This window comes from Chrysemys picta, chromosome 15 (genome assembly GCF_011386835.1).
Source record: "Chrysemys picta bellii isolate R12L10 chromosome 15, ASM1138683v2, whole genome shotgun sequence".
In the NCBI taxonomy this organism is placed as follows: domain Eukaryota; kingdom Metazoa; phylum Chordata; order Testudines; family Emydidae; genus Chrysemys; species Chrysemys picta.
Genome location: NC_088805.1, coordinates 30,552,006 through 30,578,842, shown reverse-complemented (window position 1 = coordinate 30,578,842; position 26,837 = coordinate 30,552,006). Strand labels below are relative to the sequence as shown.

General features: G+C 44.1%; 1 protein-coding gene across 3 annotated transcripts; it reads left to right on the top strand.

Annotated features, from left to right (window-relative positions):
- The first annotated feature begins 2,991 nt into the window (after positions 1–2,991).
- FOXN4 (forkhead box N4) lies at positions 2,992–26,226 on the top strand. Of its 3 annotated transcripts, none has more exons than XM_005298549.5 (10): positions 2,992–4,198; positions 5,041–5,129; positions 17,060–17,220; positions 17,962–18,077; positions 18,177–18,290; positions 19,443–19,570; positions 20,086–20,182; positions 21,103–21,310; positions 22,924–23,304; positions 24,114–26,226. In XM_005298549.5, the coding sequence occupies exons 2-10, from the start codon at positions 5,044–5,046 to the stop codon at positions 24,362–24,364; spliced, it is 1,542 nt and encodes a 513-aa protein (XP_005298606.1). In that variant the 5' UTR covers positions 2,992–4,198; positions 5,041–5,043; the 3' UTR covers positions 24,365–26,226. The 3 variants fall into 3 exon arrangements, with proteins under 3 accessions (XP_005298606.1, XP_005298607.1, XP_065424898.1); XM_005298550.5 differs by having other exon boundaries at positions 2,993–4,183; XM_065568826.1 differs by lacking the exons at positions 2,992–4,198; positions 5,041–5,129 and having other exon boundaries at positions 15,572–17,220.
- Positions 26,227–26,837: the final 611 nt, after the last annotated feature.

The following is a 26,837-nucleotide window of genomic DNA, read 5'->3' as shown; positions in this document are numbered from 1 at the left end:
ATGAAAAGCCAACTAAGGAGATAACATCAAAAAGAGTGACAATAAAACAGATACTGGTGACTCGTAAGGATACTTGTTTATTTAGAACAAAACTATTTAAATATCATTTTTAATATTAGTTTAACAGTATGTTTAGCTTGTGATTGGGAGATTCCACTCCCTGCTCTGGATAACAATAATAAAGGCTGCACTCTGCAAACACTTATGCATAGGACTTTAAGGGGACTTACTCATGTGCAAGAAGTTCTAAGTGTCTGCAGAATCTGGGCCAAACTGTTAAACTGCCCATCCCTTTACCTTCTTCTCTTGTGTAAACTTCTCTAGTGAACAAAGTAGACGTAAGCTGTACTATCTATTCGCTGCCAGAAAATACTTTCCATGCTCACTGGTTCTAAACGGCAGTTGTGCAACTCAGTGATAAATTAAGCTTTCCAATTAATGCATTACTACAAGGAAACAAGACAACTGTAGAGTTTAATAGATTTGATCCTACAGAGGGACAGGAAGATTCTGAGAAAGCTTAGAAGAAATATTGTTGTATTTTACCCATTGCCCCCACCCACCTGATGAACCAAGACCTTTAGTTTAAAAGTGCTTTAGCTTTAAGTTAAGCTTAATGTGCACCTATAAAGAAACTCAGTGATGTGAACCATGTAATAACATTTGAAACAACAGCACAAAATATCATTGTACTCAAATAATTTAGTGATAAAATCAATATCTCCCAGGCTGTAACAGTTGTATTACTTTATTTTTTAATACTGCTAATATTGGCTGGTTATTGGTTCTACATGTGTGCCTGTTGCACTAAGGACACCTGATCCTGGGAGGTACTGAGCACTTTCAATTCCTATTGATAGGAAACGGGGGAGGGTTGACCTCAATTCCAGGCCCACTAAATCCAATAGACTCTCATTGACTTCAGTACTGATTGTGCCTTATGCACCCTTAAACTGTGTTTTTGAACTATTTCCACATCTGTGTGGTGTGTACAAACTCTGAATGACACCTTGATATTGCCACTGATCTATAAATGCACTCACATAAATCTCACTTAAAGGTATAGCACTTGTTTGATGGGAGGCAAGAGGAAAGAAAAATCCCAATTACCTTAGTAAACCAATGCAGAGAGAAACCCAAAAAGAGCAGTTTAGTGATAACAAGTAGGGAGCAGAAACCAGGATTTCTGGGATCTATTCCTAGCTCTGCCACAGCCTCAGTATTGGATGTTAGTTTGCTCACTTCCCTCTGTTTTCCTGTTAAGTGGAGATAATAAGACTGACCTACCTCACAGGTGTATTGTGTGGCTTCATGATTTAACCTCTGTAACACACTTCAAAAACCTCTGGTGAGAGGCTATGGGAAGGGAAAGTGGATGTGAGTGTCTGAATGAGTGGCTTTTCCTCTCCTTTCTACTGATGTCTGTGTACTGGTTTGCTAAAATATTACTCATCTGCATCTATCTGAGAGCCTTGCTTATCAGCACAGTTCTTTATTCTCTTCATAAAGAGCGCTATGGTTTTATTCAATGTGTCTTTGCTGCATGAAATGCCCCTGGACCTGTCACTGGCTCTTCCACACAGCACCAGGTTAACCAGCCCTGGTAGACCCCCCCCCCCATCTATCCTCCTTCCTTCGCCTTACATTACCCCCACCCCTTTCCTCACACCCCATCTCTCTGCATCTCCTGATCTCTAGAAGGGGCTGCCTCACCCCCCCCCCCAGGCCCTCAGGGAGGCTATCCCCGGCTCACTCTCTAGGTAGAGCCTTGCAGAGGAGATTCCTCCTCACAATCCATGTGGGTCCAGCGGGGGTGGTTGTGTCCCCACCTCTCTCCCACAGGTTGGGGGTATCTCCCCCTCCTCCTAAGTTAGGTTGGTGTAGTAGGGTAGGGAGCTGCTTCCCTGCACTAATCTATCAGTCCCTGGGTGTGTGTGTGCTGTGTCCCCCACTCTGACCTGCCCTCAGGGGGGCTGTGTCCCCCACTCCCCACTCTCTTGGGGGCTCTGTGTCCCCCACTCTGACACTCTGTCAGGGGGTCTGTGTCCCCCACTCTGACCTGCCCTCATGGGGGCTGTGTCCCCCACTCCCCACTCTCTCAGGGGGGCTGTGTCCCCCACTCTGACACTCTGTGAGGGGGTCTGTGCCCCCACTCTGACCTGCCCTCAGGGGGGTGGTGTCCCTCACTCCCCACTCTGTCAGGGGGGCTGTGTCCCCCACTCTGACCTGCCCTCAGGGGGGCTGTGTCCCCCACTCCCCACTCTCTTGGGGGGTCTGTGTCCCCCACTCTGACACTCTGTCAGGGGGTCTGTGTCCCCCACTCTGACCTGCCTTCAGGGGGGCAGTGTCCCTCACTCCCCACTCTTTAAGGGGTCTGTGACCCCCACTCTCTCAGGGGGGCTGTGTCCCCCACTCTGACCTGCCCTCAGGGGGGCTGTGTCCCCCACTCTGACACACTCTCAGGGGGGCTCTGGCTCAGCCCCGGGGGATGGGGGTGGCAGCCCGTTCCGCCCCTCCCCGTTTATGCTGGTCCCTGAGGGGGGCAGTGCCCTCCATACCCTTCCTCTCCTCCTCCTGGGGCGGGCGCTTCCCGCCCCATGCCTGGGGAGCTGCCCCCTCCCCTGTGCCGGTTCGGGGCTGGGCCCGCAGGGCCGCCCCGCTCCCGGGCCCCTTCCCGCGGAGCGCAGGGGCGGAGGCCGGCCTGAGGCGCGGGCCGAGCGGCGGGGAAGGAGCGCGCCGGCCCGGGGAAGGGAGGCGGAACCAACCGCTCCCTCCACCCCCATCACTCCGCCGCGGCGCTGCAGGGACCGGGCCGATCCGGGCAGCTGCGGCTCGGCGTCCCCCTGCCCGGGAGAGCTGGAGGGTCCGGCCGCGGCGCCCCCCGGAGGAGCTGGAGCGGGGGGGGGGGGGAGTTTTCTCCGAGGGACGCGAGCCTGCGGGGGGGGGGGGGGGGGCGAACTCCTAGTGCAATTGTCCCCTAGTCCCAGAGCTGGGGGGGGGAGGGGGTTGGTGCAAACTCCTGCACTAGTGTACTTGTCCTCCAGCTCGGTGTGTGTGTGTGTAAACTCCTGCACTAGTGCACTTGTCCTCCAGCTCGGTGTGTGTGTGTGTGTGTAAACTCCTGCACTAGTGCACTTGTCCTCCAGCTCGGTGTGTGTGTGAATTCCTGCACTAGTGCAGTTGTCCCCCAGCTCGTGTGTGTGTGTGCAAACTCCTGCACTAGTGCAGTTGTCCCCCAGCTCGGTGTGTGTGTGTGTGTGTGTGTGTAAATTCTTGCACTAGTGCACTTGTCCCCCAGCTCGGGGTGTGTGTGTGCAAACTCCTGCACTAGTGCACTTGTCCCCCCAGCTCAGGAGCTGCAGCGGGAGCCGGGTCCTAGGACTGGGTGGTGAAAGCTCTTCGTGCAGTTTGTTGACCCCGATCCCTTCCAAAGCAGTGGCACGGCTGGCAGAGCAGTATCCAGCGGCTGCTATTACCCCTTAATTCTCTCCCCACCGCACCTTCCTCCCCAGTAAAGAATCCCAGGCTGCAATTGGTGGTGGGTGTGCATCCTGTTGCAGCTGCTTCTGGAGTGGCGCACGCTAGTACTGTTCCCCATTCACCCCCTAAAGGGGTGCTGAAGTGGCGCGCGCTGTTGCATTTGCCCCTTCTCTCGCCCACCACCCCACTCAAAAGCAAGAGACCTTTTGTTTTAAAAAACAATTTAATGTTGTCTGCGTCTAAACCCGGGATACCTTCTTAGCACCCCCCCCTTTTTTTTTTCAATTAGGGATGCTAATTTTAATGCCCTATTACACATTTTGCAACAGGTTTTTAAATTTTAATTTTCTCCCTTCCTTCCCAACTCAGTCCTCGGGTGCATCCGAGGGAAGTTTAGATGCTATAAAAGATTAGAGAGCACAACCGCTGGCCAGAACAACTCCTGGGGGGAGGGGGGGGCTGGCAATCCGGGGGTGGGATGGGGACTCAGTGCTACTGGGATTGGGAAATGCTGCAGTCCCCTTGACCCTGCCCTGTGACTGACCCTGCAAAGCAACTCACTCACCCTGTGCGCATGCTCCGGGCTGGACAGCTCCTGAGAGGGAAATTTAAAAACGGTTTGGAGACTGAAACTGCAGCCAAATTACAAAGAGAGAGATCCCTTTAGACCAGAGAAGTGCAGCAGCCGCAGATCTCACTCCAGGTACCATCCTGCAAGGTTTGCTTTGCATACAGTTGTGCAATTAGCACATTTCATTTTCCTGTAAGCCCATAGAATGTAATCTACAAGTTCCTATTGAGAAATATGTGCAGATAATGTTTAGATCTTGTTTAGTTCATGGAGGCTGCAAGCTTTTTCTGAAAACTTGGGTCAGTCTTATTGGCACATGTAATTTTTATTTTTTTCCTCACTCAGCCTTAGCTGTACTTTTAGAACAATAGCGTTGCAAACAGTTACTCTTTGGGGCAAGTTGTATGACTGAATCTTTTCTTCCCTTTCTGCTAAAATGATCTCATTCGTTGCCACAGCTGCTTGTATTATGGAGTGTTTTTAAATGACTCTGCAGTCACCCAGATTTTTTTTAAACTTGTGTCTTCACATCAATTCTTTAGCAGAGTTTTTTCTGGTAATAACTTAGATGTACTTAAAATATTGGCCATTGTCATTTTTAAATGTCGTTTAGTTTTCCTAAATTTTAAATTGTCAGGTCATATGATTTTGTTGAGTATATAAAAACTGACACACAACTGTTTTCCTAATTTGGTTGGTATTCAGCTCACACAACTGAGATGTCTGTAATGGATTCGTTTGACCCTCCCATTTATTACATCAGTTATATATTCTGCATTATGTTCTCCTTTGCCTTTCTAAAATATTTAGACATTTTATAGCCTAAGTAAAACATTGCTCTTAAAAGTGATAGGAAACGTGCCAACAACAATAATTGTCTTACATTCCAGGTTTTTTAATTTGGAATTTTTTTAATTTTCCTCTATACTGCTGAAATGCTGGATAGCTACTTCATATCTATATGATTATTTTTTTTGTCTTCCCCACAGGAGATGATAGAAAGTGACATTACATCCATGATGTCAGGAATCATTAGAAATTCAGGGCAAAATCATCACCCCTCACCGCAGGAATACAGGTGAGGAATTTATCCATTTATAAAGAGGTGTTGCATCCTCATGGCCCATTAGATGACTAACAGTTATGTATGTTTCTAAATAAATTCAAATATTCCAGAAATCCTATTTAATGAAGAAGCTAATTACATTTAGTGCTTGTCTCTTTAAAAGAAATTTTCTCTTTGGTGACTGCTTGTAGCATACTGTGTGTTCAGAAACACCCTAGCTTAAAATGTTTTGATAGTAAATCATAGTCAATGCAAATATGTTCAAAGCCTGGTGTGAACTTCTGGTATAGTCTATGCTCTGTGTGATTTGCCAGACTATGATACTCTTGTAAAATAGTAATGATTTAAAAGCCCCCTTTCATGTAGCATTTTGAATTGATAGGAAGCAGTCAGGAAAAACAGGAGTCATGTTCAACTAGCACTTGGGAAGGTCCTAATTAAAATAAATATTTGCTTTAGTTCCCAAATGCATTCATATGCCAAACTACTTATAATATGAACAGGAACAAACTTGGGTTTGCTGACAACCTTTAGCAAGTAGGCATTTATTTACCTATACCAACACTTATCCATTTAGAATTTAAAAAAAAATTTTTTTTCCTAGAAGTCATGGGACAGTTATGCATGAATTACAGTGCTTTGGGTTAAGTTCAGCTACATCTTGTCACATGAGGTGATGTTTTATGAAATACATAATAGCATGTGAATCAGTGCAGCGAAGTGAAGAGGGTTTTTTGTTGGTTTGTTTGTAAATGCCAAGTGGGTGACTCTCACAGCCAGTGGGTGTTTTCAACATTTCCTTGGGTCAAAGTGGGCAGCCGTAGGTGTTCTTCTTCTTCTAGCCTCTCTCTATTCAAAATGCAAACATTGCCCGGCTGCTTCTTTCAGCACAACAAGTGATTTGTTATACTGGGTGAAGCCACTATGGAGAAAGGTTTGTGAAACCCTGTTTTGCTGTTTATTAAAGCACTGTTTGCTCTAGGCATTTTGTTGGTTATGTAAATATTGGTAAAGAAATGTTTCAGTTGTTCAGGAAGGGTGTGGATGATCTGTGGATGCTCAACTGTAAATTAGTATTAGCTCCCTGAAGCATATAGCACCGTAACAAAGACCTTTCATGTAGGAGAGATTCTTTAATTCATAGTAACAAACAAAAAAGTTTTTATGCAGGATATGGTTTATTTTACTTTTAAGACACAGAGACAGAGTATCTTAGTTTACTTGGAGATCAAGCAGGTTTTAAAACTGCTTTTAGTTATTTATTATATATTCTTAGAACTAACAGCTCCGACATCGCTAAAGTTGTTTTTAACTAGTTTGTGATATTTTTTAAAAAGTTTTTTCTGAATTATGTGACCTCATTTACAAGTAGAAACTTCTGATAAAAATGCATCAGATCTGAACTACACCGCAATTGTGGAACAGTATTTGTCCTACTTCATGAGAAAACACTTTGGATTATGTAAAAGAAAATCTTTTAGACTGAATGATTTTAAGAAAAGAATAGACCTGTCAAATTCTATCAGCTCTGTTTACTCTCCTGCTGTCACCACAGTCCAAGACTGGAACCCACAGTCCTGAGTTCTCCATGGGGGAGCAGCAGGGCTCCGCAGAGTAGGAAATGGCCTCCAATTAGTGAGTGGGAGGCTGGGACTATGCTGAGAAGACCCTTCTGTCTCACTTAGAATCTTTCAATTGGACAGTTGCACTTTGAGGAGACCAGGTTTTCCAGGAAGGGTAAAGAAGGGAACAGTCAGAGGGAGAGAGACAGGAATGAAAGGCAGTAACTACAAATAATTGTACATGTGGTTTATAGAGAATGTGCACCCGTGCGGCTTAAAGGTCAGATCTGAAACATTACAAGGTTTCCCTTGTTTTAAAAAAATCACTTTGGTGGATCTTGAGACCTTCCGGACCAAAAGAATATTTAAATGAGAGATAGTGGATGGAGTGGTGTTATGGACTGTATTACTCAGTCAAGTCCAGACAAGGACAGACTTGGATGATGGTTTCAGATACATATTTTTGCAGATTCAACAGTGCAACCTAAAACACCTTCCTTGCTAAGTGCCATCTCATGCACCCTCAACTCCTCCCTCCTGAGGGATGTAGGTACCTGCCTACTTTACATAAAAGGATGCATTTCCAACTCCTCCATAGAAAACATTGTTGTCTCTAACCCTTAAAGGTAGCAGGGACACACACTTCTATTGACTGCAGCCAATATTTTAGGGAATGATAAAGCTGTAGAGGAGCTTGCTGGGATTGGCATTCCCTGAACCTGTTGCTCTTACTAATTCATTTTTAAGACTAAACTGATTTCAGTGTAAATATTTTATTTTTCAAAACTGAAACAGGTGACAAGTTTATAATGCAATGGAGTATCTGTGGGTGATCCAGTACTGAGCTAAGTAAATTATAGGTTCTGAGTCGAAGCCTATTAAAGCAATGGAAAGACTCCCCTTGATGTCAGTGGGCTGTAGAGCAGGCCCTTGAGGAGCAAAGTGATTCAGCTAACAAGTGCTGTGGTCTCTCAGAATATTCTTTTTGGTAGAATTTTACAACATGGAGCTTGTACTAGATCTTCCAGGATCTACCATTTATAGCTGTGTACCTGAAAAGTAGCAGATGCTGTGGGCCCATATAGCACAGGATAGAATCAGACTTGTAGCTCTCCAGGCAAGAGTTTAGCCACATAAGTCCCATTGTGGTTGGTGGTCATTGCGTAACTGGAATATCACATAACCTTTGACATAACTATAAAGTCAGCAGTTAATGAGGCCCATTTCACTCAGATCATTGGGCATTAGTCAAAGTGCTTAATGTACACCACTTAGGCTAACAAAGTAAAACAGAATGGCAACTTTGGAACCATTAAGGGCCACTGGGCCAAATATTCATACAGTGAAGCAACTTTACACAACAGAGATTTTAAAAGTTCCTAAATACGTAATGATCCCAAACACAGGAATGGCTATTTATTTGCTAAAAATGCTTTATTTCCAAATCAGCATGTGGGCAAAACTACACATTTCCCCCCAAAATCAATTGATTGTAGATTCAGTCGACCGACTTGTGGGGAGGTATGGGGAAATATGGTTATCAAATAACATAAGGGACATGTCTTAAAATACATACTGAACTATTCTAACTTTTATAACGGCTTAAATCTAGATTGACTTGACCATAGAACCAACTGCCCCCAGAGGACTTCAGTGTCTTATATAATGGATCTGATTCTGCACTGTAGTCTGTCTGTGTTTACAAAGTATCAGGCAAAACCCCCCGTGTTGTCTGTGGATGTTTCCTCAGAAATGACTGTGGAGCTAGTCCAACTACTGTAATCCAGGTTTTAACACCTCCTGATGAAGGTCTGAATTGATTTTAACTGCCATTTCAAAAAGCCATACATCTTTTCACAGATAAAGTACATACTTGTTAAGGGTGGGACATTAACAAAAGTCACAAAATTCACTGTTAAGAAATATTCAACATTCTTGCTCACATTTGACTCTTCTTGTTTTTAAAATATAGCAGCAGCATACTAGTTTTGGCCAATCACTAACCTACTCCTGTTACAGGGTGGTAACAGTGACATACCTAAAATGCTGTGTTTGGACCATATGCCTCTAGAATAAGAAGGGAATGCAAGCGTAATTCATCTGGCCTAATCAGCATTTATGCAAATACAAATTTAAAAGAGTCAAAGAAACATACTTGTGTATTGGTACAGCAAGGAATACTTTTAAAAGAGTCACTAACTAAAATGAAATGTCACTTTTCTAGCTTAAGGAATCACCTTACAAACAGTAAATAAAACTACTGTCTGTAGCTTATCACTTTGTGTAACGGTTGTTGGACTTTCAGTGTAGTGTAGTATAACAGCATCCACACTTCCCCTATTTCTGATTTATTTGAGCAGCCTTGTACAATATTTTTGAAGGACTTGCAATGCAGGTATAAAGTCACTATTCATATTAGGTTAGAAATAAGGGTTTAAATAGGTAGCTCTTAGCCAAAAGGTGTTTAAATAGTCACAAAGCACTGATTGTAGGAATAGAAAATATCTACTTTACTTGCGTCATGTACTGGGTGAAGCGCATCCTCAATAAATAAATAAATCTTTAGTGTTACAGGAATATAAATACACAAAATTATCACAGGAGCATTAACCCATTAGATATCCTGGCTAAATTCCAACTGATGTAATTACATACTTCCAACAAACTCCCTCTCCCCCCCTCCCCCAGATTCATCTGGTTAAGATATACCTCAGTTCCTATCCTAAATGGTTATGTAGTGTGGCTTTGTTCCGATAGGCCCCGATTCAGCAAGAGATGTAGGCATGTTTGTAGTCCTATTGAAAGCAATGAGATGGAGAGTTATGCACATGCTTAAATAACTTGCTGTGTTGGAGCCATAAACAGCTGTTATGTTCCATTCCAGAGATAGCTGCACTTCAATGGTGGAGAAAGAGCCTTGTCTACTGCTCGTATATCAGTTTGTTTGTAAAATGTTTTGTGACAGAAGGTGCTTGTAAGAAACGACTACTGTCTGTCTGGAAGTCAGGCTATAACATGAGCAAACCAAGTCTGGAATTTGGATCTGTGAGGAGCAATCTACGATTTAAATATTTTCAATATTCACCATTGGGGACAGTCAGGATCTGGGAGTTTGCATTAAAATAAAACATGCTGCAGCTAAAAGGTTACAAATACATAATTATTACAACAGTAGTTGTTCCTGAAGAGAACTGAAGTGTCCATTTCCTTGACCCCGTGATATGGCTGAGGGATTTTATCACCTTAGTTGCTTTAAAAAAAAAAAAATAAGGAAGAGAGAGACTGACTTCCTAAAAACGAGTCAAACGCAAGGTGCTGAGAATTGTTTTAAGTGGATTACCTCAACTGTTGCCCATGCAGTTCCTGAAATTTACTAATCAATGTAAATTAAAAAGCGATGGCCCTTGCACCTCAAATTATTTTGCATTTACAAAATTCTTACTTCTAGCTCTGCCAGTCTATAGGCCCCATCCTGCAAAGTTCCAAGACCCCTCAGCGTTCAATGAAAGCAGTACAGAGGACCCTGAACCCCTCACAGGAGGGGCTTGGCACCTAGTTCAAGACCCAGGGCAGAAAATGAATTTGGTTTAGTGTTCAGTTATCACAAGAAGTTTCAAATACTCGTGGTACAGAACACTTATCCTTTTATCTATAAAGCTCTTCCACATCCCCCGTGAGCTAGAATGCTTGGATCCCTGAGGCAGTGGATAATACTGCTGACTTAGGCCTGGTCTGTGCTAAAAAGTTAGGTTGACCCAGCTATGTTGCTCAGGGGTGTGAAAAATCCACAGCCTGGAGCAGCATAGTTAAGCCGACCTAACCTCCGGTGTAGAGAGCACTAGGTCAACAGAAGAGTTCTTCTGTCAATCAAACTACTGCCTCATGGGGAGGTGGATTACCTAGGCTGACAGGAAAACCCCTCCCATCAGAATAGGTAGTGTCTAAGCTGAAGTGCTGAAGGTGCAGCGTTTCAAGCGTACACAAACCCATGGTCATTTACACCTGTGCAGAGTGAATGTAGCCTGGTGACATTCTACACTCAGTTGGCACTGGAGTAGATACCAGTACAGATGCAGGGCAAAGGGAAGTCAGTCCAACGTTGGTAATCAGGAGATAAAACAAGGGACATCCGATGAAAACAAGAGCAAAATAAGAAGCCACGTTTTCTTCCATGGAAGAACTTGCAGAGTAAGGTGCTACGCAACATGAGTCCGTTTGGCAGAATAGCATCCATAGCAGGGAAAGACAGCAGGGTGTCAGCATCTACCGATTCACTTCCCAGCTCTGCGATTGACTTCTTGTGAGACTTGGGCAATCATGCAGTTCATTTATGGCTCAGTTCCCCACTCCCCCCCCCACCCCGATATTGATCTGCTTCCGTGGGGCACCGTGAAATTTAATTGAAAGGTAGAAACCATTTTGATAGCTGTTACGGTACATCTACCAGAGGCTAAGCATCTTTGCTCAAGGTCTTTGAAGAGTTTTGTACTTTTATCCTAAGTACTGTAAGAAAAAGGAAAAGTGAAACAGTAACACTGCACACAGTGACCAGGTTTGGGGTTTTTTTTCTCCAAAGCCCTGTATCATTTAACGCCGGGCAGGGGTAGTCAGTTATTTTTTGTCAAGATCCACTTTTTTTTGGTCAAGGTCCAGACTCCAGAGAAAATAATAAAACAACATCAACAACAACAAGTAAATAAAAAGATTTCAGGGTCCGTTCAAAGCATCTGGCGGTCAGATTTGGCCCACGGTCTGCCCATTGACTACCCCTGACGCCGGGGTTCCTAAATTGTGGTTGGTGGAGCACTTGGTGGTGGTCCAGGGAGAGCTGTCTGGTCTCTGGGACTAGCTGAGCTTATTTCCAGGGGACTCAGAAATGAGAAAAGGAACAAGGAGCAAGCCCGCCTCATTGCCTGTATGTAGGGGGCACTGAATCCTATGTAAGAGACGCAGGGGAAGCTGGATTTGTTACCAGAGACCCAAGTCAGCCATTAGCAGGAGAGGAACTTCCAAAGGGAGAGAGAGATGCTTCTGCTGCATGGGAGACAGGAATCAAGTGGCAAGGAAGCATTTGCAGAGGTAAAGGAGAAAGAAGAACAGAAGAGATAAAGTGAGGAGCAGACAGTGTGACTAATTAACTCATTTTTTAAATGACGGAACATTTCCTGCATTGGAGACAGCTAAAATATGTAAGCAATTGGTGCAGTTGCCTAAGGGATGTTTGCAATCACAAACGAGAAGGGAAGTTCTCTTTGTGACCACAATGTGAGTGGAGGTTTCCATGAGAGCCTCTAGGACGCGGTCACCCTACACTGAGAAAATGTTTGAGAATTTACCACTTTCCTAGACCATCCCTAACCTTCAAATCTGAGCTTAATGACCTCAGCCTGAGCATTCTGCTTACAAGCCAGGCTGTCTTTATACAGGCTTAGGGCAGTACAGACCAAAAAAACCACCCATAAATTCTCCAGGAGAGAGCACAATGTGCTCCCTCAGCAACAGCCACCATCTTGAACTGAAACTGCTTTCCAAAAATGGAGGGCTTCCCAGCAAGCAAGCTGGCAGACTCCCTAGACATTTTCAGTAAGCATGTGTTAGGTATACCCCATTGGTATTTAAATTCATCTGAGCCACATGTACCTGGGGCTGTACAAACACACACAAAGACATGGGCCCTGCCTCCAAGCATTTACCATTAATTTAAGACAAAAAAGGGAAAAAGGATACAATGGAGATATACCAAACAGATAGTTAGATCTATATAGTTGTAGGTTGGGAGGAGGCCACAGGATTACACAGGTGGAAGGTGGTTGAACTCCATGAGTAGATAAATTGCCAGCTAGCCACTACTATGCATGGTTTAACTAAAGCAGATGGTTTGATTTGCATTTTTTCCCCCTAAGAGTCAAAGACACATCCAGAACCCATCTACCGTTAGAGGAGTTGAATTTATATTGCATAGTATATTTGTACATTTAAAAAACCAGGCGATAGGACAGCTCTCCCTGTGTTAATCTTTGTAAAAGGTCTGAGCGCTCATTGCCTGGATCGGGTTACTGTGAAATGTGCAGTACTGAAGTGACTTGAAGTCACTACTGCTGAAATTTACATTTGTTTTGAACAACTCAAAGAATAATCCCTTTGTGCCACATGTGTTTTTGGTAACCTGCTTAGATTCTACTATTTTACTACAAACTAGTAATGTTTGTTAGAATACTTGTCAGTCTATTTTAAAAAATAGTTGCAAGAGAATTCATCAAAGCTGTTTAATTGAACAGAACAGAAGTCTGTTTTGTTTTGATGGGAAGTATAAAGTCAAATTCAGACTACAAGCCTATGCCAGGATGGAGGGGGCTAAAATAATCTCCCTCACAAGAATCACATTTGTTTTACAAATGGATCAGAGCGCTCTATTTCACTGTATCCTTGTATCTGCTTTAAAATGGGGCATAGTGACTGATAGATGAACTTTAAAAGTAAATCAGATCTTTAAAATATGGTCTATAGCCCTTCCCTGTCTCTGTCAGTGGAGGTACATGCCTATACCCGATATACTGTCTGCACGCTGGCCTGTGATTTTGTGGACTAAGGCTGCTGTATAAAAGGAAAGATGTTCTTCATGTTACACTAGGAAGTAGGAGAATCTTGAGCTTCCTATTGTTCAGTCAGCACCCTCTTCAGGCTGTTTGCAGTGAAGGTTTCTGACAACATCTTACCACACAAAGTGGATTACTAATCATTTAGGCTTCTAGAAAGAGCTGGATGGATCCACTTAACGTTAACATAAAGCAAAGGAATTTATCAGTTTTCCAAAGAGATAAATGTAGAGAGGTTATTGTGCAAATATGGCTTCTGTGGTCCTCCCCTTCGGAGCTGTTTAGCCCATGCTGTGGAGTGGAGAGAGGGCATGTGGCAGATTCATTTCCTGACAGGAGGCGTGTGCAATGGGTTTTGACCCTCACCGCCCATCTGACCCCATTATTTGTTGAAGGAGCTGACTTGTCTGGAAGGACTGGCAGGGACCAGGGTGCCAGATGGCATGTGTGTGTCTGTGTGTGTGTGTTGTGTGTTGGCTGTCATTCAGCCAGATTAATGTGAAGTTTGTAAAAAGGAGGAGGGAAAAAAACAATTAAGCAAGAATGCCAAAAACAATGGAGGCCACGTGCCACTGGGCAACAGTCGTTTGCAGCACAATGGGTTATCGGCTTACAATGAACGGGTCCAACTGTTGCAAACGACATGAGCCTGCCCAGTTTTCAAATCATTTAATGCTCTTGTTTACTTACAACCCAGCCAATCGCTAAGTAGGGAGAGTGGTCACCTGATGTTCTTTTTATGCATTTAAGTCCCAGGCCTCACAAAATAACTGAACAGTGGTAACCATGGCAATGCTAATTATTGCACTATAACTACAGTAGGAGAAAGAAACCAGGGTAGATTCGGAGGAGGATTTGAAGACGTTTTTGGCCAGGAATTGAGCTTTGGCTTCTGCTTGTTTTGTGTTTTAAAATCTTTGTGCAAACAAATAAAGTTCTGCTTTAGAGATCTACCGGGTAATAGAGTTTGGGGAACTTCTGAACTGCTGAAAATCTTGACTAGAAAGAGCTAAAATCTCAATAGCCTTTTGGGCTGCAACACACTGCTGTTTTGGCATTTTATGTTAAGCTGATTTAGACTCGTGTAAAACATACAAGATGCTTCAGCAGAAATCAGATTTATTTACTGCCTCTGTATCACTATTTGACCATGGATGCACATTAGTGCTGTGCACCTGGCTTTTTAAAAGGTCACTTGTTTATTGGATAACGTTTTCAGTTAGGGTGTTTTAAAAAGAGAATCTACAATCTCAGGCTAACCTGTGTTCTTCCAAAATAGAAACATGTTTCCAATGGCTGAATCTGTGCAGTCCTTACTCAGGGCTATGTAGAGATATCCTCCTTACTTATGTGAAGTAGTTCCTGACTCCTTGAGGAGTCCCTCTGACTTCCTCAGCAGTATTCAACATGAGAAACAATCTCGCAATCTGGACATCAGTTTGTAATCATGTTAACTCACTGACTTCACTGGCAGCTTTGAATCGAGTAAGGACTTTTGCAATTTGGCCCTCCATGTAAATGTGTTTGTTTTTGCTTTTTATGCCGTGCATTTCTTTATCAGCAGTAATACAAAGTTGATCATGTCTTTCTAAGAGCACAGCAAGTGCAAGCGGGGCAAAATGTGCAGAAATTAGATTTCTAAACGGAACTTTTCACTAAGAGAAGTCTGGGCTGTTTTTTCATTGGCTTTATCAGTTAAGATAGTCTGCATTTATAGTCATAAACTCTTACAATCTGAAGATTTAGCACATCGAAGGCTGTTTTAAAAAATTAAGTTGAGTATAATTCCATTCGATCTCACCAAGGCCCGAATGGAGGAGAGCTGCAGTTCATCCCACAATCTAGATTTTGCTTTATAGTGAAGATTGCGTTGTGATGGTTTCTGAAGCCCTCATATGTTTGATTTAAGGAAGGGCTAGATCTGAATTTCTGTTATAACCTGAACAGGATTTAATTCTGAATACAATATTTCATGCCCTGTGACAACAAAGCACACCGCAGCTGAGAGCCAGCCTTCTGATCTTCCTGGATATGGCTGGTTTTAATCTAACCTACTCTAATGTCGTTTTGTTCATGGCAGTTACGGTCCTGTTGAGGATATAAAGCCTTTGCTCCCCAAATCAGCAGGGGCTGGGGGGGCTATTGCAGAAGCATGTTCAGCTCCTGGGGCAGGAGCACTTTTCCCCAGCCTCGCGTGGGCTGGAAGTGCTCGGGAGAGAGTATGGCTGTGGGACAGGCGGGTGGGGGCAAATGGAGATGCATTTCGCATCTCCGTCAAGCTGCTCCCCTGCAGCTGATTTTCTGAGAGAGACTGGGACTGACTGCAGGAGGGGCCAAGGTAGGTGAGGGAACATCTTTTATTGGACCCACTTCCATTGGTGGAAGGTGCAAGCTTTCGAACTGCACACAGCACTGCACTCTGCTGCAGCGGGAGGGAAGGTCCCCACGGTACAGAGCCTTTGAAGGTGGGATTCACATCACGCCCCAGCTCCCAACGCCAACAAAAACCTCTCTCCTTTGGAAACGTCGATATCCACATGATACAGTAGCTGGAAGAAGCTCCTTCAGACTGTGAAAGGGCCCACTAAGTAAAGGCTGTTGCGGGTGCAGGTGCTGAAATTCCTCATTAGTCTTGTCATTAGCTGGATTTCAGACTTAATGGAATACTGTCAGGTTAAAAATCCTATTTTAAACCATGGAGTGTCCTTAGGTTACTGCAATCACTGTGTGTGCACATGCATGTAGGGGGGAATGGTCAATTTCAGTTTTGTTTCTAGGCAGTTTCCCTTCCTGGTTCTCATACACTAGCACAGTGCTGCATTGTTTGGTTTGCAGATGCTGCAGGGGAAGGTGGATTTGGAATTAAAATAAAGTTCATGGAAACAGTTCCATAAAAAAAACTTGTTTTTACAAAATCTTTATTCTCAGCCAAAGTTGCCCTTGCAGTGTCCATCTGGAAACGGACAGAGACCCTTTAAAGATCTCGTGCTAACTGATTTTCTTTTTAAAGTTTCTCAGAGTGGTTAGAACATTATGAATCTACTGCTTCACCCCTCCACCCCCAAGTTTTAAAGTAATTTTTGAGATAAGTACAAAACAATCACTCCTTTTCAATACTTTGGTACCAATTCTAAAAAGCCTTAAGCACATACTTTGAGCACAGGAATGGTCCCACTGAAGTCAATTTTCCATTACCAATGTTCTGTGTGGGTTATTTTAAATTAAAGTATTTTTTTTTAGTATGCCAAACTGGACCTTTTTTATAGCATCAAGTGCTCCTAGACTGACAACTTAACGTTTACAGCACGGGCTGAATGTTGACAGCCACTTTAACCTCTGAAAAGCAGCATTTTAGATGGAAACACCAGCAGCACTTGGAGTACAGCACTGCTGCTCTGACCGCAGTGCTAATGCCCTTCTCTCTCGCTCATGCAAAAATATACTTTTCATAATGTTCAGCTGACCACTATATTGTTCTACAGGGAGATCTCAACAGAACAGTCTCCTAAATTGGTCCTGGTTCAAAATAGAAACATTTCAAAGCCTGCTAAATAAAATGTTCCCTCTTACAAAGGAACACATGGAGGCATTATGAATGGGAGATGGGGCCTGAACCAAAAATTCACATCTTGAGCTTTGGATCCACATCTCAACTTTGTAACTCAGACCCACATCTACTGATAACTTGCATTAGGCTGGGCCCCCCCAAGACATCCTTCTTACCTCTAGACAATCTAGCAGAATCTTTGTGCTCTTTGCTAACATCTCACCTTGTTCCCTGCAGACTCTTGGCTTCTGCCCCATCCCAGTTGAGTGAAGACCTTCCAAGTGACTTGCAGTCCTTGTCATGGCTGACCTCTGTTGATGTTCCTCGCTTACAACAGATGGCTAGTGGAAGAATGGACTTCAGCATCAGCTCTCAGGAGTCAATGCTGCAGCAGACAGGTAACTTGCCCTGCTGTTAAATGACAAATAATAATAATGAGACACAAAACGCTCTGTAACTGGCTTTCTTGTTTGTAACTTTTCACAGTAAGTACAGTAGATTTCGCTCTCTGCCAGAAGCACTACATCCTGCGTATTTTTTTTAAGAGGCAGTGCGTACTAGGGGTTAGACCAAAGATCGAAGAGTTTGGACTTGACTTTTATGCCCAGCTAAGTCTCCTTGTGTGACCTTGGCGCAAGGACTTCGTTTTCAGAAGTTCTCAGTATCTCTGGAAATGGTCATTTATCTGTGCCTTTGTTTCAACATCACTAAAATGAGAATTGACCAATCCTGCAGCTGTGCGCTTCATACAGCCTCTCAGTTAATGGTCACCAAACTTCTCCTTAGTCTTAACATTACTTCAGCAAACACACCTATTTGTGTTCACTTTATGGAGCAATTTATGCCATTAGATTATAAAACCTTTTGGGGCAAAAATTGTAATTCAGTATAATTTACCCTTTGTAAAATGCCACATACACTAATGGCCCAAAAAATCATTAGAGAGCTGTCACCTAACACCCCAGCAGCAGCTGCTCTCAGTGGCATCTGATGTCACCCTTGCAGTGTGTTTTGAGTTCAGTCTTATTTCCATGGAGTCCAATCAGAGTTGAGATAAGGCTTTAAAAATAAATAGCAACTAAGTTTTCAGAGATGTAGTTTTGTGTGGGTGCGTTCATCACGTGCTTTTTCATTAATAGGTCCTGTGCCAGGTAATATGCATTCAACAGGTGCTCCGGGAGCAATGATTCAGGTGCAGGCCAGTCTGCCACAGGGAATTGTGGGACTGAATACTATTACATCGCATGGAGCAAACGTAAGAGCTGACCTGAGCGGGTTAATTGTCATTGCAGTGTTTGCCAAGGAAAGATGTTTGACTATAGGACCGACACTTTTGTCTTTTCATCCCAAATAGATGAGCCAGTACACGGTCGGAGGGCAGCCATCTCCTAGTTTACAGTCACAGCACTCGCTTTTCCCTGCTCCTCATTCACAGCAAGTGTTTGCCATCGCACAGAATGCACAACAGGTACTATTGTTTGCTATGTGGCCTGCGTCTCAGAGGAGCTGTACAGACCGGATTTGCAGGCTCTTACACAGACCTACAGATATTCTGCACCAAAGTGAACAGCTGAGCTAAAATTGCCTTGAATCCCCCTAACCTAATCTCTGTCCACGTGCCTTTTAGAGTCAGGTTCTAAAATGCCAATTCTAGGAACCCTTCAGAAGGAAAAACACCACTGCCTCCCCTACCACTGGTGACGTGCCGTAGAAACTCAGCACTGGGAGTGTTCACTTTCCAGAACCAGTAATCAGCTGCTTATTCCAACCAGGTTATCACTACACAATCCCCCCCGCCCCCAAATTGGAAGAAAACTTATTCTATTCGTGTGTCATTTTACCCACCCTCAGCCAGCTTCCTGACGACTCTGCTCACTGAAACAGCAATGCCCCGGGTCAGGTCAGCTTTGCAGCCAGGAGCAGACCGCACCAGCACAACCCACCCAGTTCTTCTACTGTGGATATTTAAAAAAAAACAAAAAAAACCACCTTCGTCAGTCTCCAGAGCTTCAGGACAGTATTTTGCCGATGCTAGATTGCTCAAAAATGTGATGAACCTGAGGTGGGGCAGGGACAGCCTGGGATAGAGCTGTGACAATGTCACAAATTACAAACAAATGATTTGATAATAGCATTCGGATGGGCAAGAGCCTTGTGTGCTATTGTACAGTGAACCGGAATTGGGAAGCTTTCGGTATGTTCATTTTAATGATGTCCTGTAATTTGGTGTCTGAATCAATTAGAATCTAAACAGCATAGAAAGTGTCTCCCTTGCAAAAGGGGAAGGGGGCTTGCACGGGGGGTGGGATTTCATTATGAGAAAGGATGGAACTTGTTACAAACTCTCCATGTCCTTTAGTCCGTACTTGGCTTTACCGACTGAGAGATTGGTTAGAATCTCCCGTCTCCTCAGAGCAATGTGATCTTTTTGGGGAGCTTTTGTTTCTCATCAGTACAAAGCCAGAAATAACAGTGTGTGTGTGTGTGTGTGTGTGTGTGTGTGTGTGTGTGTGTGTGTGTGTGTGTGTGTGTGTGTGTGTGTGTGTGTGTGTGTGTGTGTGTGTGTAAAATGGGGCAAGATGATTCTTCTGACAGTTTTCCCTCTTTCTTCTCAATACAGTGTAACCCAGCTGCAATATACAATGCATCCTATGGACCCCATCCTCAATATTCTCAACCTCGCCTTGCCCCTCACACTGCTCAGGAAGTCCATCCCAAACATTATCCCAAGCCAATCTACTCCTACAGGTGAGTGGAGAACAAGCTGGGATACTGCTCCAAGCCTGCATTTGACTTGGTTATAAATGTATCATACTTGGCACAAGAAAAGCTCCGTTTCCTTTCCTAGCACAAAACTGATTTACTTTTCCCATGATCTTGACAGAAGCCTTCTCTGGAGAGGCAAATCCGCATCACTCCTCCCCCAGCACTCTGCTGTTCTGTCCAGGTTACTAGAGTAGTTAACAGTGGAAAGACCTTGACAAGTTAATCCCCTTCCAGCAGAACAGAGGTGGAGTAACAGCACCAAAGAGCTTGGTTCTCAAGATTTCATTATCTCTTTTGGACCCTTAAACACGGAAGCTGGGTAATGTTACTGTAGAGTTGATGAGACCCCGAGTGCAGCGGGAAGTGACTGTTCACACGGGCACTCGTGTCTGGGCAAAGGCGGGTGTCAGGTTGCTAAGTAAAGAGGAGGAGATTATGGGCCAACACGCACAGTCTGAAGAGGGAACTGGCTTTTATCTTCTCTCTCTTTCTTCCAGCTGCTTGATTGCAATGGCATTAAAGAACAGTAAAACGGGCAGCCTCCCAGTGAGTGAGATCTACAGCTTCATGAAGGAGCACTTCCCCTACTTCAAGGTAAGGAATCAATAAGCTTTTATGACTGAAGGGAACAAAACAGGCCTCGCCACTTGCCACTGCATTCGATCTGTAGCATCTCAAGATGCTGTGTACCAAAAACAACCACCCCAGACGCCCACGCGTCTCCCCTACTTTACCCTGGCTGCATTTTAATTCCGGAGTCACACTGGGTCTAGGGGAGCAGCCTATTTAGGCATAAGCCTCTGGGCATAAACAGAGAAAACAGCCTGGCCACAACAGGTGGCACCATGACCTCATCCTCCCTCCATCCCCTCCTTGGGCTATTCTCCAAAGCAAGAACACCCCCGTCCCCGAGAGAAGGTGGCCTCAAGAAACGCCATCCCTGGTAGCCTTGGAGCCTCCCTCAGATCTTCCTAGGTTTTTACACCGGGTCTATTGCTATGACATCTAAGGGCTGGTATCTCCGCCCACTCTCAAGCAAACGGTGTCCAGTTCCACAAACTCTGCCTTGGGCAGACCCATGCATGTAGCAAGTTCCACACCAGTTGTCCCCCCGTGAAAATATCCTGCTGCCTCCAGGCCCCCACAGAGCACGTCTAGGGCCTGTCAACAGCATAGCCTCAGCTGAGCACACCGGAGAGAAGGGTAGAGGGCCTAGGGAGAGGGACTGTCTCAGAGGTAATTCAGACCCAAACTGCTTTATTTACAGTGAGACCAAGGCCTTGAACTGTGCTTGGAAGCTAGTGCAGCCCAGAGCCTTGTGACATACAAAAAACATGCAGCATAAGGAGGCCGGGTACAATATGCTGAAAGCTGCTTGTGTTGCTAAACGGGTGGGCAGGTTGCTGTGATCTGTGGGGCCTGTGAGAGTCCCCCATGGAGAATTCACAGTCCGTCCACCCGACGGCTCTCCTCACAGCAGCAGCTTATTTGAATAACAACCTTCTGCCCTCCAGACAGCTCCCGATGGTTGGAAGAACTCTGTGCGCCATAATCTCTCCCTGAACAAGTGCTTTGAGAAAGTGGAGAATAAAATGAGTGGCACCTCACGCAAAGGCTGCCTGTGGGCCCTCAACCCTGCCAAGATTGACAAGATGGAAGAAGAGATGCAGAAATGGAAGAGGAAGGACTTGGCCGCTATTCACAGGAGCATGGCCAATCCAGGTAGACTGGCATTGGGCTTTGCCACTTGCTGTGTAGAAGAGTCACAGTAAACGAGACGGTTTGGTCAGCTGTACATAAATTGTTATAGTTATCCAGAGCAGGGCTTGGGAAAGGAGGGAAAGTGTTTCAGAGGACAGGGTCGCTCTGTGGGGCTCGTTGCATGTAGGTAGCTGCCAAGGACGTTGGTTTGGCTAGCTGAGTGATTAGGGAAGCAGTGCACCATGCTCTTCTGGCACACTCCAGGAGTGTTTATTATTGGCCTAAAAACAAGCAGGTTTCTCAGGAATCTAGCATAAAAAGCAGGCCTGGGTTTGCTGGAATAGAACCTTCCATGTGAAATAGTCAGCGCTGGTATCGGATCTGAGCCCCGGGAGCACAGGAGAGGCAGAGAATTTTTGTTAATCTATTTTTTGATTCAGCACTTCATCCAAAGCGTGCTTGCTTGGTGTGCTTCCTAAATTCCCCTGCCTCTGACCCTCCCAGGCACTGACTCGTGTTCCCAGCTGCTGCCTCTCCCTGCCCTTCTCTAGCTGATCATCACTCCCCTCACCTCTCCTGGGAGTGTCGTCTAGTGATTAATGCTGGACAATGAAAGCCAGAACTCCTGGCTTTTATATCCAGCTTTGCCTCTAACATTGTGAGATTTTGGGCAAACCCGACTTCAGCTCGGACTACTCATCTGTAAAATGGGTGCGCCACTTCCCACCTAGCAGAATGGGTGGGAGGCGGAATTCATGCTGTACAATGCTTTGAGATCATCTAGCGGAAGATGTTAAATTTTCTATTCTAAGATTTTCTATTGTAAGCCCTGACTCCAGTTTTCTCAAAATACCCCAGTCACTTATCTTGAGACAGTAACCATTCATCTTAATTGGGTATGCCGGCTCTTTCAGACTCAGATCAGATCCAAGAGGATTATCTTCTGTCCCAGTCTTTAGACATTCTAGACAAGTTTCGCTGCCTCTGATGGTCAGTGCTTTAGAGCATTGCATTTTAAACACCACATTTCATGCCTATTTTGCAGAATTGAGATTTTTATTCATGCTCCAAGATTTCCCCATGTTTGTAACAAACAGTGTATTTGTTAAGCTCTTACTAGCATGGCAGTGGCTGAAACCAAACCTGACCTTTCCTGGTAAGTCTGGAACATGTGATCAGAATGACATAACATTTTATTTTTGACTGAAGAGTTTAAAAACCAAGTAGTATTGAAGCTATCATGTGGCTGTCCTAAAAACATACTTAAGATGTAAAGACAAGTTTAGCAAATCCTCAGTCAGATTAAAATTCCCTGACCTGTATCAACAAGGAGCTCACTGTAGGTCTGCCCCATGTGGTTTGAAGAGTGTTAGCCTGACTGCCCTGGTAAATAGGCCAGGGTTTTCCTGGCCTGATCATAAGACATCAAAGAGAAGCCCTGTGTATGGGAGGGAGGGAGGAGTGGAGGTGGTAAGAGGTACCTGTCCAGCTCTACAACTGTACTTCTGCAGCATGTCCCTATTTACTGCTGAAAAGCAAAGCATGCATTGCAAACCCTCAGCTGCCTCAGGGACCTACTAGCCCTGCTCACACCATGATAGACGTGTATGCTCAGTTGCTTATTTTCCATACAGAGGAATTAGACAAACTAATCACCGACAGACCTGAGAACTGCAGGCGGCCTAGTAAACAGGCAGAATCCGAAGTGTCCACACTGACTCACATGACCGCAGCCCAAGGCCGAATCTCCATCTCCAAGCTGCAGCCCCAGCCCATGACTCTCTCTCTGCAGTCCATACCACTGCATCACCAGATCCAGACCCAGGCTCGCATAGCCCCGGACTCACCGGCACCTGCCCAGACGCCTCCTCTCCATACTCTGCCTGACATGAGCCAGAGTCCCCTTCCTCACCACCCAATGAGCCGTGCACCCGCAGACTTCCTGAATGCGACGGCAGATATGAACACCGAAGTGGATGCTCTTGATCCAAGCATCATGGATTTCGCACTACAAGGTAAAGGGGAAGCTGGATGGGAGCACGGAGTGTCAGTGTTACCTAGTTATGGAGACACTGTACATATAAAACACATCCTGGATCCAGTAGGACATACTGGGCTCACCTCCACTGGAATACTGCAGGACTGGGCTGAAATAGAAGATCAGAATCCTATCTGGAATACCATGGTTTATGTACCTTGAATTTCCCTACATGCGTCAGTATAATTTAGCCCAGTGGTGCAGTATCCAGTGAAGATTAGGAGTGTATGTGGGAGGGACATGGGGGAGGGGGGTTGGCTTAACGGTCCAAAAAAAGGCACCATGGTCATGGCCAGTCTGAGAACCTGCCTAGAACAGGATCGCCCGAGTGCTAATCTTAGCTCGGACAATGACTTTCCTTGTGGCCAGGGACAAGTCGCAGTCTTGGTGCCTCAGTTTCCCCACCTGCAAAAAGGAACACTTCTCCACCTCCCAGGGTTGTTGTGAAGATTAGCCGCGTCGTGTCCATGCAGCATGGCAGGAGAGAAGAGTGCTATATAAATAATATCATTACGGGTGAAGAATATGTTTTAAGCAGGTTGGGAGGGGCAGGAAAGTTAGCTGTGGACTGACCAGCTGAACCCATATTATTCCTGCTATTCTGAAGGCCTTTGTACCACAAAACCAAAAACTTAGTCGCTCACAAGCATCATCCTATGACTGAGTAGAAATTAAAACCTTTCAGTTAAGATAGTTAAACAGTTACTCTTAAGACCATTGTATACCTTGAACCCAGCCCATGGCAGGTCAAACCTGTAACAGGACTGAATTTATCCTCTTTTAAAGGAAATATATGGGAAGACATGAAAGACGACAGCTTCAATCTAGATACCTTCGGTGCCTTCAGCAACTCCCCTCTCCAGCTCTCAGACTGTGACCTGGGCACGGCTGGCCTCACCCCCGTCTCGAGTGGTAGTGATTATTCCTTCTCAGACTTACAGGTCACAGGCCTCTACACTACTTACGCCACGCTGGATAATGTAGCCTCGTCACAGTACATGAATGGTCAAGGCAACAAGCCCATTGCTCTGCTTTAAGATTCCCAGATGCGAGGACCGAAGTAACTCGTCACAGGCCTATTCCCTGGGAGGCCTTAGGATAGGATCTGAAAGCTGGAAAGCAGCTCCTTCTGCAGACCCCTGCATCACGCAAGGTATTTACCAGAACTCTGTGTGATGCCAAAATGTATCAAGCCAGTACTAGCACGGGGTTTGCGAACACACCTCCCTCGTCATCTTCACTGAGATCAAAAAGGATTTTGGCTGTTGTGATACGAGAACGGGGAGCTGACAAAACGGAGCGTGGAGTGCATCAGTTAGGAAAAACTTTACTAGGACAATTCACACACGAGTCACGTTATATTTCAACGTAATCCAACCCTCAGAACTAACGTCGAGTGCAGGACTGACATGCAGTTTCCGTCTGACCACAACATACACAGGAGCCCATGCACCAGCTCACTGCTCCAGCGGGCCGAGTCAGAGATTCCGAGAACCACCTGACCCTATGTATTTGTTTCTTTTTTTCCAAAGAGCCAAATAACCACAGCCAAACAAACAGAGATCACATGCTGTTTCTGGAAACGCTTGCAATGCCAACACCTTTCTGATGCAACTGTCTTTAAATGTATTCTCGGGGGGGGGGGAAGGGGGGAGGAGGCTTCAAGCAGAAATTTTTTAAATCAAACCCCCAATTTTTTTACCTAGGGCTTAATAAAAAAGGAGGGTGGGGGGCTGACCACATGAAGGAGGTAGTAGGGCTGAATTATTAAACTGATCACTGGAGTGGAATTTTAGGAATGACACACTTATCTTAGACTTAAAAAAAAAATGATTAGGTTTGTTACAATAGTTCCTGTGTATTGTGCTTTTGTTGAGTCTTGTGCTAGGCAGTATTACTATTTGTAAATTTATTTATATTTATTGTTCTGAAGAGAAAAGAAATTATGTAAACTGAGCACTGTTCAATTTTTTTTTAAATGCAGTAACTCTTTATTTGCATGAACTAAATTATTCATAATCACAAATGCAACACCTTATTTTAAATCACTTTTGTAGTACTTCGGTTTCATTTTGAAAGCTGAATTTAAACAAGCACTTTTGATACTGTGAAACACCTTTAAAAAAAAGTCAGACCAAATATTTTTTTTACTGTACAGTACCAATTCATAATTGTCTTTTTTCCTAATTAATCTAAGCAAAATTGATTCTTACCATGCATTTTTTTGTAAACTTTTGAAAACTAATATGTATTTGGTAACATTTTAAAATTGGATTTGAAGAAACAGTTCAAACGACGAGTGATGTAAAGCAAATTGTAAGAATTACACTTAAATGTAGTGTTTAGGTTTTTGTACCTCTGTGACATTGAAGTAATATTTATTATTATTTTTTGTTTTGCTTATCACTGTGCCTCGATAACAATTTTACACTTCCTTATAATTGTACCAACATTGTACCGACTTAGATTCAGACGAAACTCTTCCCTACACTAAATTATGGCTAAGAATGTTTTGAAGCAGAAAAAGGCCCCACTAATTTTTCATTACACAGATTTAAACAAGAAAAAAAATAAAACAGTCAGCCTTTGCTAAATTCTATATACTGATACTCTGGGAAGATGAAGAATGCAGGATCTTATCCCACTGCAATGTCCAGTGGTACTTTCTTGTTGAAAATCAACATTGTGAAAATGAGATGTGATAATGTCTTATGCGTATATATCTTTTCAAATATGCACATAAGTAATAACCTCTTCTAAAGTGGCATGATGCTCCATGTCATAATTTATTGTTTAAATCAAGTCCCGTTTAGAAAACAAAATAATGTGGACATTGATCATTTGATGTAAGTGGTATCATTTAAGATGTTTTACTTTTTTAATAAATATTTCTTAGTGCTAACCCTGGGTTATTCTAGATGGACTGTGTTAAAATTAGTCTGGTGTACATAAAGCCACGTTCAAAGGGCATTTTGCAGCTAAGTGTTAAAAAGCAACGGCCTGGAAATTGCTATCTGAATATTACCTGGTGGAAAATGGTTTTATCTGATTTAATAATGCAGTAAGCACAGAAAACGTTGATCCTTGATATACTGTCTAAGTTTGCTGCAAATGACTAGAAACTTCTCTTGAACATGAGACTGTACTTTATCTAAAGAGCCCACCACTATAGGAAAACAGTCGTGTCCCTCATTTCTACTATCCACACAAATTAAAACAGTTTACTTCTATACAGTACCTTTCATCAAACGTCAAACATAATACTACGCCTTGAAACCCACCATGACATCCATTGGAATCACTCCCATTTTACAGCTCAGAAGAGAGGGGCACAGAGAGCGGAGCGGCTCGTTCTAGGTCATTCAGCCAGCCATTTTTGCAGAGCCAGGAATAGAGTCCAGGAGTCCTGGCTCCTAGTCGCTTGCTCTCCTCAGATGGGAGGGTTACAAAACAGGCGAACTTTTGAACCTATTTAGAATTTTCCTGAAATAGAAATAGATGTAAATATGT